Source organism: Molossus molossus, unplaced genomic scaffold, assembly GCF_014108415.1.
Source record: "Molossus molossus isolate mMolMol1 unplaced genomic scaffold, mMolMol1.p scaffold_m16_p_1, whole genome shotgun sequence".
NCBI classification, from domain to species: domain Eukaryota; kingdom Metazoa; phylum Chordata; class Mammalia; order Chiroptera; family Molossidae; genus Molossus; species Molossus molossus.
Window position 1 is genome coordinate 192,947,965 of NW_023425344.1, and position 14,713 is coordinate 192,962,677.

Here is a 14,713-nt window from a genome sequence, read left to right on the forward strand (position 1 = left end):
CTAGCTTTACTGCAGTGTCTGAAACAACCTGCAGTATCTCTGAGGTATACGTGTACAAAAAGTCTGTGTAGTGAGTGTTCAAACAATTCTAAGTTTTTGTGTTATGCTAACTGCCCAGCAGAGGTCTTGACCAGGCAAGGTGAAACAACAGTAACCTAAAAACCATGTACCATGTCACCTATCAGGCAACATTTTAAAGGGACAACTGATTTCAGTGATCTAACCAAGCTTAGATAGCTGCAGGGGAATAAAACTGTGGCACTTGAATACATTCTAGTTTATGAGATCTGAGGTCTCAAAATACTATGAAATCTATCCTTACACTTAAGAGACGCTCTTTGTTTTAGCTCAATTTCCCCAAGTTAATGGTCTCAAGGCCATTAATTTGCTCCCTAACCAGCACAGTAGGAAACATGTTTCCACAGTATGTAATTTTGAACATGTTTATATTAAAACAAACATGAATACAGTATGGGTGAAAATTTCAAGTAATTTTATAAATCTCTTTGATTGCATATATATTTCCTCTAATTATTATCAATAATATTGTTTACAAATGAGCCATATTTTACAAATAAGAACACAAAGGCAAAACCACACTGGAATTCAGGTCATTTTAACCCTTGGTCCAGTGATTCCACTTTATTACTAAAGCTGAAGTAAAAATATAGTCATTACTATATTATTATATAACCCCAAGAATGTGTAATGTATTCTAAATTCTATCCTAAAAAATAAAAATAAAAACTGAGTTACTTAATACTCTTAATATACTTACTTGTAAATAACATAAAAATACAGGAACAGGAAGTATATACTTTTCTTTAAATATATCTCCTACATCAGTAGTACATGTGGGTGAAGTTATTTAGTCAATATTTTGTTTAGTACCTTTAAGTAATAAATATGTAGGCACTTACTACAGAAATGTTTTTATATGCAATTAACATAGAGTCTACACATAAATTCAATTTTAGCTTTTTAAAAGAAAAGCACACAAAAAATGTTGAAAGGTTCTGGATTCCTCTGCTTCTAAATCACTGTTGGGCTGGAAAAATAAAGCTTGTTCTACCAGGAATCTCAAATTAGAATTTTCTCCAGTGAAATTAGAGAGCAGAGTGCCATTTCAGAAACATCTTTTTAGCTCTCACCCCAACACCCACAACTGCCTATCCAGAGTTAAACCAGGTCAAAACAGTCCAGCAGAACTGGGCTTCAATATATGAGGCCATTATGTTCTTCTAAGATGCTAATAAACAAAACATGAAATATTGGAATCAAATAAAGAGATATTATTAGTACCCGAAGCTCATTAGCACACAGATGGTTAGTTCCTTGCTATAGCCCTCCTTCTATAACATTAATAAAGGGAAGATTTTTACTGCAAAGAACATTTTATTTTATCCATCATTAGTCATGTCTGTCTGTCGTTAGTTATTACATAAAGGCTACCTGGTGCCATTACCCAAGTGGTATGGTCATTTTATATCTACAATTCACTTTGTATTTACAGAATTTTCATGATTTACCTAAATACATTTGTCAGTGGAGGTTTAATACTGAGATGCAATCTAGCATCCACATTATATGATGTTTTGCAGTTAGTAATGTAGGACAGAGGGATTTTTAATCACCTTTTCATTCGCGTCACCTTATGTAAAAAATAAGTCAATAACTTAGAGTGTCTAAGTCTCTAAAGAAGATTTTCCAATGCACTCATAGATATGGTTAATCAGTAAGATTGTCCATCTCCACATCCTCTTGTAATTTCTGTACCATTTTGTCTTCCAGCTGCTTTCCTTTGCCTAAAAAGAAAAAAGAAAATTTAAAAACTTTATCAATTCAATGTGACCTTACAGATCTCATCAACACTTTATAAAGGACCTTGAATGTTTTCAAGTAACACTGGCATTTCTAAGATATTTAAGAACAGTAAATGAGCTTATACAGATCTTAAAATATGCCACACATTAAGTAAGCATTCTACTTACATTTGCTCATTTCACCCTCATAGCAACCTGCATTTTATTTTTTATCAACGAGAGAGAGAGAGACAACAATATGCTCTTCCACTTGTTTATGCATTCACTGGTTTATTCCTATATGTACCCTGCCTGCTCAGGGATCTAACCCACACAGCCTTGGAATGTCAGGACAATCCTCTAACCAACTGAGCTACCTGGCCAGGGCACAGCCTGCATTTGAAAGATAAGAAAAGCTGAGGCATAAGACAGATGAACTTGCCCAAGGTCTCTCAGCTGCTAAGTCCAGTAAGTCTAAATGATGGAATATGAACCCTGTGCTCATGAATCCATGATCCCTGCTCTAAACACTGTACTACTAACTTCAGAGGGTTTCCTGGAAACTGAAGATAACATGGTTCATTCCTATTGTTTTCTGGGTGTCAGTTTATATCATCTATATGTGAAACAAATGCTCCAGGGTTCTATCTAGCTTTAATAAAATTTGGTATGAAAATAACCAAGGTAAAACTTTAACACAAATCTACTCAACACGTGCTCACAGAATTTAACCTTTACTAAGGCCTAAGCATGGAATCATTCAGTAATCAAGTCTTTGACTAAATCTCACCAAAATAAGACTGGTTTTCTCACAAAAGAAACTGCGCACACAGACAACTGCCCAAATGAGTGACTATCAATAAAGTTACATAAGCACAAAGAGGTTTAAATACAAAACTAGTTTTCAAACTTACGTTATCAGAAATGCCTGGAGAACTACTTAAAGAATAGAGGCCCAACTCAAAGGGCCTGAGCCTCTGTATTTATGCTAAGTTCTCCAACCGACCACTGACAAAACACTGTCCTTTAATAAAAACAGGTATGAGGCAAAATTATCTATGAAATTATTACTCAACTCCTTTTGATTAACTTGGGGAGATTTATTATAGAAAATAGAATTTTGTGAAGGAGAGAAAAAAATACATATAAAAGACTGACTGGAACTGCAAAATACATTGAATAAATTCTATTTTTTAATCAAGTCGTATCATAAATGTAGTAAAATAACATTTATATGAAAAAATACTCACCCTTAAAAAACTGGTTTGATACCCAATTACACAGACCACAAAAGTCTAGATTTGTTCACCTAAAGCAGACAACTCCTCTGTCATACATTACTTACATGCAAAAGGGGCCCGAATAAGATGAATGTTTTGCTTGACTTCTTTGATGTCCTGAGCTTTCTGTAGTTCTTTATTTTTCTTCAACCTGGGATAAAAAACATTCAGGCCAAAATTTCAGCTACTAAAACTTTTTAAAAATAAAGTTTATTAATTAAATAAGCCATACAAATGAGGAGTGCCAACTCAATTATTTTCTAATACCAAATTAGCTTAAATAGGATTCCTACACTGCGAACTTGTTCATTCAAAGTTCCTAATTGGAAATAAAATGAGGATTCAATATACATTTGTGGAGTGAATGAAGGAATGAGACTGAAGCAAGAAATTAAATCTCAGAGACCAATGTCTATTATACACAAGTGCAAATCTTTTCTAGAGCCTAGATCTTTTCTCCTCAAATACAGAACAGTCTGTTACTTAACTTTTTAAATCATTCAGTAATTACAAGGGCAAAAACTTGTAAGATATTCAACTAACACATTTGCTCTCAAACATTTAGGCTCCTTTTCTGTGATGCTTTAACAATCTTTTAAAGCTAAAAAGTTGCTGGCTCCTGCTTCTTTTCTATGACAGAATGCCATGGAGACAAGAATGAAAGTAAATGTGGCAAAATGCTAACAGAATACAGGAGAGTTCTTTATACTATTCTTGCTGGGTTTTGTAAGTGTGAAGTTATGTGGGGGGGGGGGGAGTCTCTAAATGCCCACTAGTAGTTAGTTTTCCAAGTACTCTACACATATATTCATACCTGTTCATTATAAATTTAGCTTGACGTTTCTGTTTGATCTCTTCAACTCTCTTCATTGCATCAACTACAAAAAAATTCATAAGAGTTAGCAAATTATTCACATTCAAGCAAGATCTTTAACAATCACTTCTTTATTCTGATTTAGAAATTGATTAAATAAAAAACTCATTTTTAAAAACCCCTACTAAAACAGCTGAGGAAGGTCTGTACCCTTTGCTGACATCACTTTTAACTCTATCTTTTACAAGTATCATTTCATTTTTATTTAATAAAAGTTTTTGCTACTAATTTTCCTTCTACATTCAAGCAGTCCAATGTTTTTCAAATTTTATTCTACAGAGAACTCAGATTAATAGCAATGAATACCATTCTTAACTTGTCTTCTCCATAAATACAAGAGCATCTTTCCAGTTAAAGACCAGTTTTCTTCAAGTGCCTGGGATATAATCTGCGCATTATGAATACTGGTCAAATGAACCAGTCAACCAATCTGCCACATTCTCAACCACTAAAATCCAACTGTTTTGGAAAATGTGTACAGGAGCTGAGTGCAACAATGCTCTAGTAGCTGTATCAGCGCTGTCCAATACAAGACATACCACATGTAATTTTTAATTTCTAGCAGCCACATTAAAAAAAAAAAAGAGGGACTGGTCAAAATTAAATTTAACGATATCTTTTGTGTCAACCAACATATTCGAAATATTGTAATTTCAACATGTAATCAATATAAAAAAAATTGTTACTGAGACATTGTATGCTTGTTTTCATACTAAGTCTTCAAAAACCACGTGTATTTTTTATATTTACAGCACGTCTCGATGCAGACTAGCCACATTTCAAGAGCTCAGCATACCCTGTGACTAGTGGCTACCACACTGAACAGCATACTCCCAATCTAGCTTCTTAAAGTATAATCTGTGGAGCTGAGGAATAGCAAGCTATTCACAGTCTTAAAGTATCTCTCCACAATAGACTTATTAGTTACAAAGGGCAAAACATAAACTTTACGGTGTAGAAAGCTGGCAGACACCCTCATAACCAACGGTCAAAGTTAGCACTGCCAGTAATAGGACTAATGAACAGGAGGTAAATCTTGACAGGACAAGGACAAGAACTCAACATCATGTCAATGATGCGCCTGCCAAATGTACATTTTCCAAATCTAATCTAAGAACACATCAGACAAAACCCAATTAAGGAATTTTAAACCAAACACCTGGCTTATATTCTTCAAAATGGTCAATGTCATGAAATATGAAAAACTCAGGAACTGTTCCAAATTGAAAGAGACCAAAGAGACATGACATGTACTATTCTAACAACTTTTGCAATAAAAGGTATTGGGATAGTTAGAGAAATCAAAACAGTTCTAAAATTAAATGATTCTACTCTATTAATGTTAATTTCTTGATTCTAATAACTGCATTGTGCTTGTATGAGAGAATGTTCTATTTTTAGGAAATATATATTAAGATATTTAGGGACAGAGGAATGTATTAAGATGATGTTTATATGAATAACTCTAAGACAATGTCAACATTAAATCTGCAAGTGCTGTGCCTTAGAATTAATAATACAGGATAGGACTGGCCAGTGTCGCTCAGTGGTTAGTGTGTTGGCCCCCACACCAAAGGATCTCGGGTTCAATTCCCAGTCAAGGTCACGTGCCTGGGTTGCATGTTCAATCCCCGGGCTGGTTGGGGTGCGTGCAGGAGGCAACCAATCAATGTGTTCCTCTCACATCAATGTTTCTCACTCTCCTTTTAAACAAAAAATCAATGGAGAAAATATCCTCTTGTGAGGATTAACAAAAAAACAAACCTAGGATGGGGCAAAAGTAGGTTCACAATTGCTTATATGGAAAATAATACAATAATTAATTAATAATAATACAAGAATAAATTCTATGTTTCATGTACTCACAACTATAAACCTAACTTTTTTCCTTCTTTCTTTGCCTTTCAGCAAAAATTGTAAGGGCAAGTTCTAGTGTTCAGAAGCACCTTGACGTTACTTAGAAGGGAAATAAACACACAAGTGGCAGGTAAATTCTTTCCAAGAACAAGACACTGCATTTCTGGATATTTCAGAAGACAAAAAAATTTTAAACATACGAAGCATCTAATAGGTATTAAAAATAGATCTGCAACAGAGAGACATGAGTGGATAAAATACAAATTCTTCTTCCTACTATTACTGCTTTCAGAGTTCTCCTAATGCTGTTTCTGTGGATGTCAGCATCTCCACAAAGGTTGCCCAGTCCACATCTTCACACAATTTGATAATGCAAGCAGTAAATATAAAACTATTTTCTTTTTTTTTTTTTATCCTCACCCGAGGATATTTTTCCATTTTTTGTACAGATAGAGTGGGAGGGAGAGAGAGGAAGAGAGAGAGAGAGAGAAACATCGACGTGAAGGGACACATCGAGTGGCTGCCACCCGCACGACCAACCAGGGCCAGGGACAAACTACAACCGAAGTACGCGCCCTTAGCGGGAACCGAACCCGGGTCTCTCCGGACCGCAGGCTGACGCTCTAACCGCTGAGCCAAACTGGCCAGGGCTAAAACTATTTTCAATACACTAGTTTATAGACAAGATGATATTGAAATAGGGAGTGTACGGAATCAGGAAATCTTTTAGAAGAATATATTTTTCTGGAGCACTATTAATGGCTATTGTTAATTGTGTAAACCAGCAGGAAACAGTTTAAGTTCCAAAAGACTCATATTGTGTACCCAGATCATCTTTGGAAAGTCTATTTTTAAGATCCCAATATGAAAGGACAACAGAATCTGTGCAGGGAAAATACTCAAAGTACACCATTTCTTACAGAACTGGCAGAAGTATAAACTAATGGGCAAGGGAATGAGACTGTGATCATACTGGAACCAAATACCACCTAACAGAAGCAATAAAATAGTACTACTCAACAAACTGCACCGAGGGACAGGAACTGTGTGCAATCTGTTCATCTTTGCATGCTAGAGTCAGTGCTTACTGTTCAAGTATATGAAGTCTTACAGGACACAATGGTATTTCTCGCAATCAATGTAACACAAAACCAGCATGGAGGGTCATAGTAAATGAATATCCACACGACTAAAATAAGATATGCACCTCAGTTTCAACATCAAGCTGAATAACCACTACATAAAAGTAGTTATAAAATATGTTAGGATGACATGCAGCTACTATCTTCAAATAGTAACAAGAGAAAACAAAGGCCAAAATGAAATAAATCTCTATGGGTTCCAGAAATGCTTTAGAATCTTCCAATAATATCCTTGACAAGAGTGCCTTTTGGAATCAATTTATGAATCCTATGAAAAATGTGTAACTATGTGAGATGAGGGATGTTAACTAGACTTACTGTTGTGATCATTTCTCAATATATACAAATACCAAACATTTGTTTTACAGCTGAAATGAGTACAGTGTTATATAGCAATTATATCACAATAAAAAAGAATCCTATGAAGTTATTATTCTCTTTAGAAATCCTTGAGTTTAAATCAGTGTTATTTCCTTACCAAATAAACCCAATATAAACCAACTGCTTTTCAGAAAAACTCTTCCTCTAATTACAAAAACTTTTTTTTAAATATTTCTTTTAATTTTTTAAAAGGAAGAAAAAAGAAAACACCAGCGGGCAGAATACTTAGTGCTATGTGGAACAGGCAAATCTAAAACTGAATTCTGATTTCTCCACACAGTTCAGGAAGGTAAAGATTTAGAGGATGTCAAATACCACCACAAAGGCTCACAACTTTTCAATTTCCTTCCTGAAGTCTTGTGACGGAGGAAAATGTGTTGAAAGAGATGCCCTATCTGTGATCCATTACAGACTAATCAAGTTTATAGAAGTCTAAGCATTAGGGACTTCTAGTTAACAAACTACATCACAAGACTAGAAATGGCTAAAGACTTCACAGAGGAAGAAAAGGCAGGGTCAGGTGCCTCAAACACACACACACACACACAGAGTAGAATCTACATGGTGGCTTAAGAACTAAATTTTATTACATGTAGACTTGTTGTCAGTCTGCCTACTTCAGAAAAAAACAAAGACACAAACAAGATACCATTGCTGTTAATTTCAGTAACCTATAGCTTCATTTTTACCTCAGCTAAGCATTTAGAAGTTCTGATAGAAAATTTTAATTATCACCTTAAGTGCTACACTTTTTCATTTTACCAAAGCACTAAATTTTATACAGAATACACTGTTTATATCCCTAAATCAAAGTATCTAAACTTAGAAAGTATGCTAGGTTTTTGTGTTAATTTTAACTATGCCACACTCACACAACAAACTATTTTCCATCTCTAATATTTTTCTCAGATTTTTGGATGTTTTATGTGTGGGGATGTCAAATTTAATAATTACATTATTTTTTATAATGAACACATCAGCCACTTCTGGAAAGGATTTTGGATAGCTTGTAATAAAAGACACAAATACAACAGAACCATTAAAATGAGGATAAGAAAATAAAAACCAACCAATAAAAAGGAGAAGAAATTTAATATTTAAACAGCAAAGTAACATTAAGGTTAAGGCAATATCCCAAACCAGTCTCCTGAAATTTCCTGGCATTCCCTTGTGACTTACCTGTTTTATTCCACAGCTCTCGCTGGTATTTGACAGGTTCATTTCTACGTTTTTCAAATTCAAATGAATTATCCTGTAAGAGGGGAGAAAATATGATTTTTACAGAGACACGAAAGAAACATTTCTTAAAAGTTATTCTCCTTTTCACAAGCACTATAATAATTAAATTATGGACACACGTTAAGATTCCCCCCAGGGTAATCCCAGTAATATAGGTTTTCAAACTTTTTCTCCTTTACACCCCACCATGTACAAGACAGCCCTACGGAAAACATTTCTCTATCTCCAAGTGATTTTCAAAGGGAGGGGAGGAAAGAGCTCAACCCCTGTCCTTCAGAAGAGGCATATAACAATCACGGGGATTATAAACAAATTGAAAAAGCTCCCCTAATCTCCCATTCCTAGATGAGACTCACAGCCAGAAAACTTTGTATTAGCCTGAACCATATGAAATTACCATTTTTCACTGATCAAAAAAGAGTCAAACATTGAGAATTTCATATGGCTCAACCCATCATACATTTGAAGACCTATACACCTTTGTGTTATAGTATAAGGTATGAAACTACACATCTTCAAATCAAGATAGTGCTCCTCTATATGACATAAGCTTTGCCCTAGAATTCTTCAGGTCCCTTCTAAATGTAGCTGGTATTTTGACAGTTAATAATCCAATCTATCTTAAAACATGCAAAACAATTTTGGAAAAGCTACAGGTTTCTTAGAAAAACTACAGATATTTCTTGGTTTTCAAATCTACCTAACAAAGGCATACAAAACAGCACTAACTACATATTTGGCTAGTTCAGTTATAATACACACAACTTCATTTAGATCACAATAATATCAGCAATGACAAGGTCACCAGCAAATGACTGGACTGGCATCCTTTCTTCATTCATATAGTAGCCACCTACATTTGAGGTGCTTGTTTCTTCTCATCCATATTGAAATTTTTGTAACAGTAATTGCAATTTGGCCCTGCATCTTGTCAAAAAATATTCATTACATTCATTGAAAACTTCTGGTGTTAAGAAAGATAGCAAAGAGCTTCATGGCAATTGTGTAGATACCGCCCTTAAGGAGTAGGGAGGTGGGGAAGAAGTCATGGGTTTGAGGGAAGAGGAAGTCACGGAGGGTGGGAACAGTTTATCTTCCTCCCCCAAGGGGAGCCTGTACAAGTGTTCACCTCTTCCCTTTGCAGGGGTTGAATGTGGACAAGCTTCCCCAGATCCTTATGACCAATTCAGGAATAGCAGCAATTGACAGGGGCTCACACACGAATTTCCTTCATCCCCACTATTCCTCCTCACACCAATACTACGAACTAATTTTTCTATTCTCAGATACAAAGCCCTGCTAAGGAAATCTATAAACTGATAACTGAGTCTATTACAAATCTCATCTGAGTCCTCACTGCTGTTCAGGAATCCTTTAATTAATCCGTTAACTTCCTCTCAAAATCCCTAAGGAGCAACTTCACCACAACCCATTTAAATGATTTTCCCCCTTTTTTGCAAGAACTAAAGTTTTTGACAATAAGAAAAATCACTTCTACAAACTGGATTACGAATTTTTTCCTTTTCAGAATTCTACAGATTTATGATTTTTAGGATCATGTGAGGATTATTACCATAACCAAATACAAATAAGAAACCCATCAGTCATGTTGTAGGAAACTTTGTTATAATTAATTAAATCACATAAAGCCCCCCCACCACCACCACCACCAAAAAAAAGCCTGAAATTTTAAACTGTAAAAACTATACTCACCACCGTGAGCTCTTTGCCAGCTGCTTTACGGAATGCTTTAGTCCACCTGACCTTACGAGGATTGCGCTTCTTTTTAAAGTTTTTATGACACTTGGATTTACAAAACCTGAACACCTACGAGAAAAGTAAAAATTGTGAGAAGTTAATATTAAAATTGTTTCTACCCCTACTAGACAAAATATACTGTAAAGTCTGAGAAATGACAATGTTTCTCACTTAAAATTGCTTCTATTTACAACAGCATTTAGCAATGTGTGGATATGTCATAATAAATGAAAACTATTTTGGGGACAATCAAGCATCATCACAACTTAAAGCTGAAGTCCCTGAAAATATGGTTAAAAACTACCATTTTTATAAAGTAACAGTAAAAACATTACAATGATCTTGAATCATGAATAATCCTCAAAATCCACTTTCTATATACCTCAGTGGGGGTAAACGTTTCAAACCACCATTCTGAAATCTCCTTTGGTTCTTTCCATCCTTGTAGAAAATGATTTCAAAAAAGCAACTAAACCTGGCTATAGATTTGTTTTCTAAAATCTATTAGGAAGATTTGTCACTACTTTAATTCTCCTCTTTCATCCCACATGATGTGATCCCTTAACAGTGCTTACAATGTAATGAGGATGCCTTAATGACACCTCAATGTGCTCCTGAAATGGCTTATTGGACTCATTATATAAGTCTAAAATGCATTATTTTGTTACTCTGTAATACCTTAGAACATTACAATTTGTGTGTGTTACTAGAGAAAATATGAAAAGAAAAAGTAATTTTTTGAGTTAAAGGATCACACCTAGAAAATGTGACCCATTTTTAAAAATAAGTCAAAAGGAGGTATAAACGTTTCAAACTATGTAAGCCAAAATACTTGTATATATCATAAGCCAAAATACTTTTCATTTTATGTATACTTCGTTCTATGGGGAACTTCAAGCAGGTCATTATACACACTAGGACATACTTTTCTTAGAAATGGTCAATGCTAGGTTAAACTGATGTAGGCCCATACCTCCTGGTGAGAGCCCTTTTCTGAGTTATGTGAGTGAAAGTTTGTCTACATTCTTGAATTCCAAAGTAACTAAAAATACAAGAACTACTGTAGTCTCTTAGAGTAACTCACTATGAAATCATTATCAGTAAAATTTCTTTGAGCATTTTCAGCCCAAAGTACTATAACCTTTTTAAGTAAAAGCCTCCTCTGTTTAAATACCTACTAGATAACTCAAAACAAATCCCCATTTCTAAGGTATATCTAATGAGGGATCTGAACTTGTCCTGGATCTCCTTAATTTCAAAAAGAGCCAATGGAAGTTACAGGGAAGTCTTTTTGAACTCCGTACCTAATAGACATTATCTAACAAGCACAAAGTATCTGAAGAGACTAGAGTCACTGGAGATTAGAAGGAGATTCAATCAGTAAAAAAGATGCATCTACTATGTGCCTGATGCTATACTAGGTGCTAGGGATACCAGAATAACTAAACCATAAATCCCTACTTTGAGAATTTAGACTAGCAAGCTAAGTGTGATCAAGTCTCACTTTGCAAATAAGAGAGATCAAGATCAGACTAGAATATAAAAAATGGGATAAAGCTACATACAATAATCATGTATAAGGTAATACAGAAACACAATAAGGTGATCAAATCTACAGCAGGGTAGGTGGTGGACAGATTATAAGTACAAAGCTTCACAGACTCAAATTTCCCTTTTAATCTAGTCCTCTAGCATCATCCTCAGTCTTCAATGTGCAAACAAATGATCTATCTAATCACTCCTCACTCAAAGTCCTTCAACCCTTTTTTATTCCACTAATTCAACATTTATTAAGAACTCATTAAGGGTGTATGTATTTTTCCTGTTTGCAAACTATGTGAAAATACGGAGCATTATCACGAATTCTACCTTTGAGAAGCTACCTAAGAAGTGTAAGAGGGGAAGTCTCTATGAAAGATGGTCTCAAAAGCTAACAGCATAAAAGCAGAAAGACTAGTTAGGAAGCTAGAGAAGCGACAAACCTGGAACCAGAGCAGGAAAAGGGAAAGAAAGGGAAGACACCACTATCCTTTGCAAAGGCAGAATGAATAGCCCTCTTAATAACTACTTACAAAAGGTGAAAGATACAAAGATGACTCTTACATTTCTAGCAAAACTGTCCAGCAGATGACAGTGGTATTAATTCAGAGAGCAAAATAACCTGAGGCAATAAGGAACTCTCTTTCAGTGGGCTCACTGCTAGGTACAAACAGGATTACCCTGTCAAGTGGAAAACTTAGACCTAGAGGTAAGGAGATACAGACCTGGGATTCATCAACACAGATAAAATGAGACACAGGCATACCTCACACTATTGCACTTCACTTTATGGACCTTCACAGTTGTTGCATTTTTTTAACAAACTGAAGAAAGACCCTCTACCAGCAAAAAGATTGCGACTCACTTTACTGTGGTGGTCTAGAACCAAATCCACAACATTTCCCAGATGTGCCTGTACTTTTTCTTCATTAGTGCCGCAGGGCCTCCACTACTTTTTACTTCCCCAATCAATTTGTTCTGGATCCACTGGTCTTCTCTGTCCTTGCTAGCAACATGGACTTCCTCATCAACCTGAACTTCCAATGTGTCTGCCAGATCAACACCCAACTCTAGGTAGCTCCTATAATCTGTTGTTCTCATTCCAACACAGCTGACAAGCACTGCTGGACCAAAATGCAAAATCATGATGACCAGATCATCTACAAGCCATACTGCCCACTGTGATTTTGACTCCAACCTGTCAATGATTCATTTTATAAATTTTTTTATCATGTTCCTGAGAGCAGGTATTCAAAATCTTCTACATGCGCTTTCAAGTTCCCAAACATAGCTCTGGTCCCTCACTTTTAGCAAGAACCCTTACTCCTAATTTAATGAACTCAGCATCTTCCATCTATAATAGAGAGATAAGGCAATGAAGTAACCATTGTAATTCTTTAACATGTTAAAATCATCTCCTAGGGGTGATTTTCCAATTCAATGGATCTGGTAGAAACCAGGAATCTGTATTTTTCACAAGTGACCATTGATTCAGAAGCAAATGTAAGAGAGGTCAAATTCTGAGAATGTGTTAAAGAAACAGAGAAATAAGATTCATTCTGACAGAAGGCAAATTCACGTAGCATTCACAAAATCTTTCACAACCAGGCCTTACGAGGTATCTACATTGTGTCTATCTGTTTGCAAATAGCCTTTGCATTTAAAGCCCTACCCTAAGCCTCTATCACCATCCACAATACAAAGAGATGTGACTGCTTCGTTCTGTGCCTTTGCTCAAAGGTTCACTTTCCTCCCACCTAGAGTGCCCTCTCCCCCGTTTCTCATGCACAATTCAAGATCCATGATAAATGTCATCACCTTCTGGGTCTGTCATAGACGACCCTCCCAACTCACCTCCAACAATTGCATAATACATAAGTCTACTATCAAGCCACCTGCAACATTTCCATCAACCTCTACCCACTGTGGACAGCCCCGTCTTATTCCCGTGCAGCCGCAGGCTGAGCAGCGCGCTGGCCCGGCAAGCGCTGCACAAGGCTCACTGCACTGAAGACCTTGGCCCGGGAAGAGCGGCCACCCTGCCCGGCCCGCCCCCGGCTCCCCGCTGGGCGGGCTGGGCTCGCTCTGAACCCTGCCGCAGCCAACCTCGCAAGGGTGGCCCGGTGACCAGCTCCGTTCCAAAGAAACTGCCCACGCGGGAGGCCAAGGCCGCAGCTCGGCGCAAAGCCGCCCCCTCCCGCGGGGAAATCGGCCAGACGCCGGCGGCGCGGAGGGACGCCGAGCGGACGAGGTCTCGGGCCCAGGGGAGCCAGCGGCGCGCCCGGCCTTGGCCACCTCACCTTGCAGTCGTTGCGGACGAACACCATGCCGTGGCCCGGGTATATAGGCCCGGAACAGAAGTAACACTTTTCTATACGCATGTTGAACGCGCGTGGGGACCCACCACCGAAGGGCCGAGCTCGAAAGGAAGTGACGTAGCTCCGCCACAGGAAGTGATTCTCTTCGGCGTTTCCGACCCGGAAGAGGCGAACGTCCTGGCTCCCGTCGGCCCCAAGAAAGCGCTCTGGACCTGACGGCGCCCCCACGTGGTGGCGCTGGCAAAACACACTGTCGTTTGGCGCAGACGCAGAGCTGCGGGGTCGGCCTTGGTATTCTGTTTGGGAAAATGAAAGGGGCTCTCTCAGAGCGCCTGGTTTTCCTCTCTACCTGTACCATCAGCATTTACTCGTCTTTGGTTTGCGCTGTCCCCAGAGGGCTTTCCACACACCTTCTCCACCCCGTTCCCAAGCCCACCTGCCTGGCGTGCGCTGCGAGAGCCTCCGCTCCCTGGGACGCTGCAACCGCAACCGAAGCAGTCGCGTCCCTGGGGCTCGCTGGGTT

At 37.5% G+C, this 14,713-nt stretch overlaps 1 protein-coding gene across 1 annotated transcript; it reads right to left on the minus strand.

Moving 5' to 3' along the window:
• Window positions 1-457: 457 nt before the first annotated feature.
• On the minus strand, window positions 458-14,365 carry RSL24D1 (ribosomal L24 domain containing 1). Its single transcript, XM_036267376.1, has 6 exons — window positions 14,173-14,365; window positions 10,289-10,402; window positions 8,516-8,588; window positions 3,897-3,960; window positions 3,148-3,233; window positions 458-1,805 (listed from the first exon to the last, which is right to left on the minus strand). Exons 1-6 carry the CDS (start codon window positions 14,251-14,253, stop codon window positions 1,729-1,731), a joined length of 495 nt encoding a protein of 164 aa, XP_036123269.1. The 5' UTR covers window positions 14,254-14,365; the 3' UTR covers window positions 458-1,728.
• Window positions 14,366-14,713: the final 348 nt, after the last annotated feature.

Excerpts from the sequence above, each read along its gene's own strand:
- RSL24D1 (XM_036267376.1), bottom strand. The coding sequence starts at position 14,253 with ATGCGTATAGAAAAGTGTTACTTCTGTTCCGGGCCTATATACCCGGGC. Across the intron at positions 10,403-14,172 it reads TCGTCCGCAACGACTGCAAG|GTGTTCAGGTTTTGTAAATC; the intron begins GTGAGGTGGCCA and ends CTTTTCTCGTAG. Across the intron at positions 3,961-8,515 it reads AGAGCTGTGGAATAAAACAG|TTGATGCAATGAAGAGAGTT; the intron begins GTAAGTCACAAG and ends ATTTTTTTGTAG.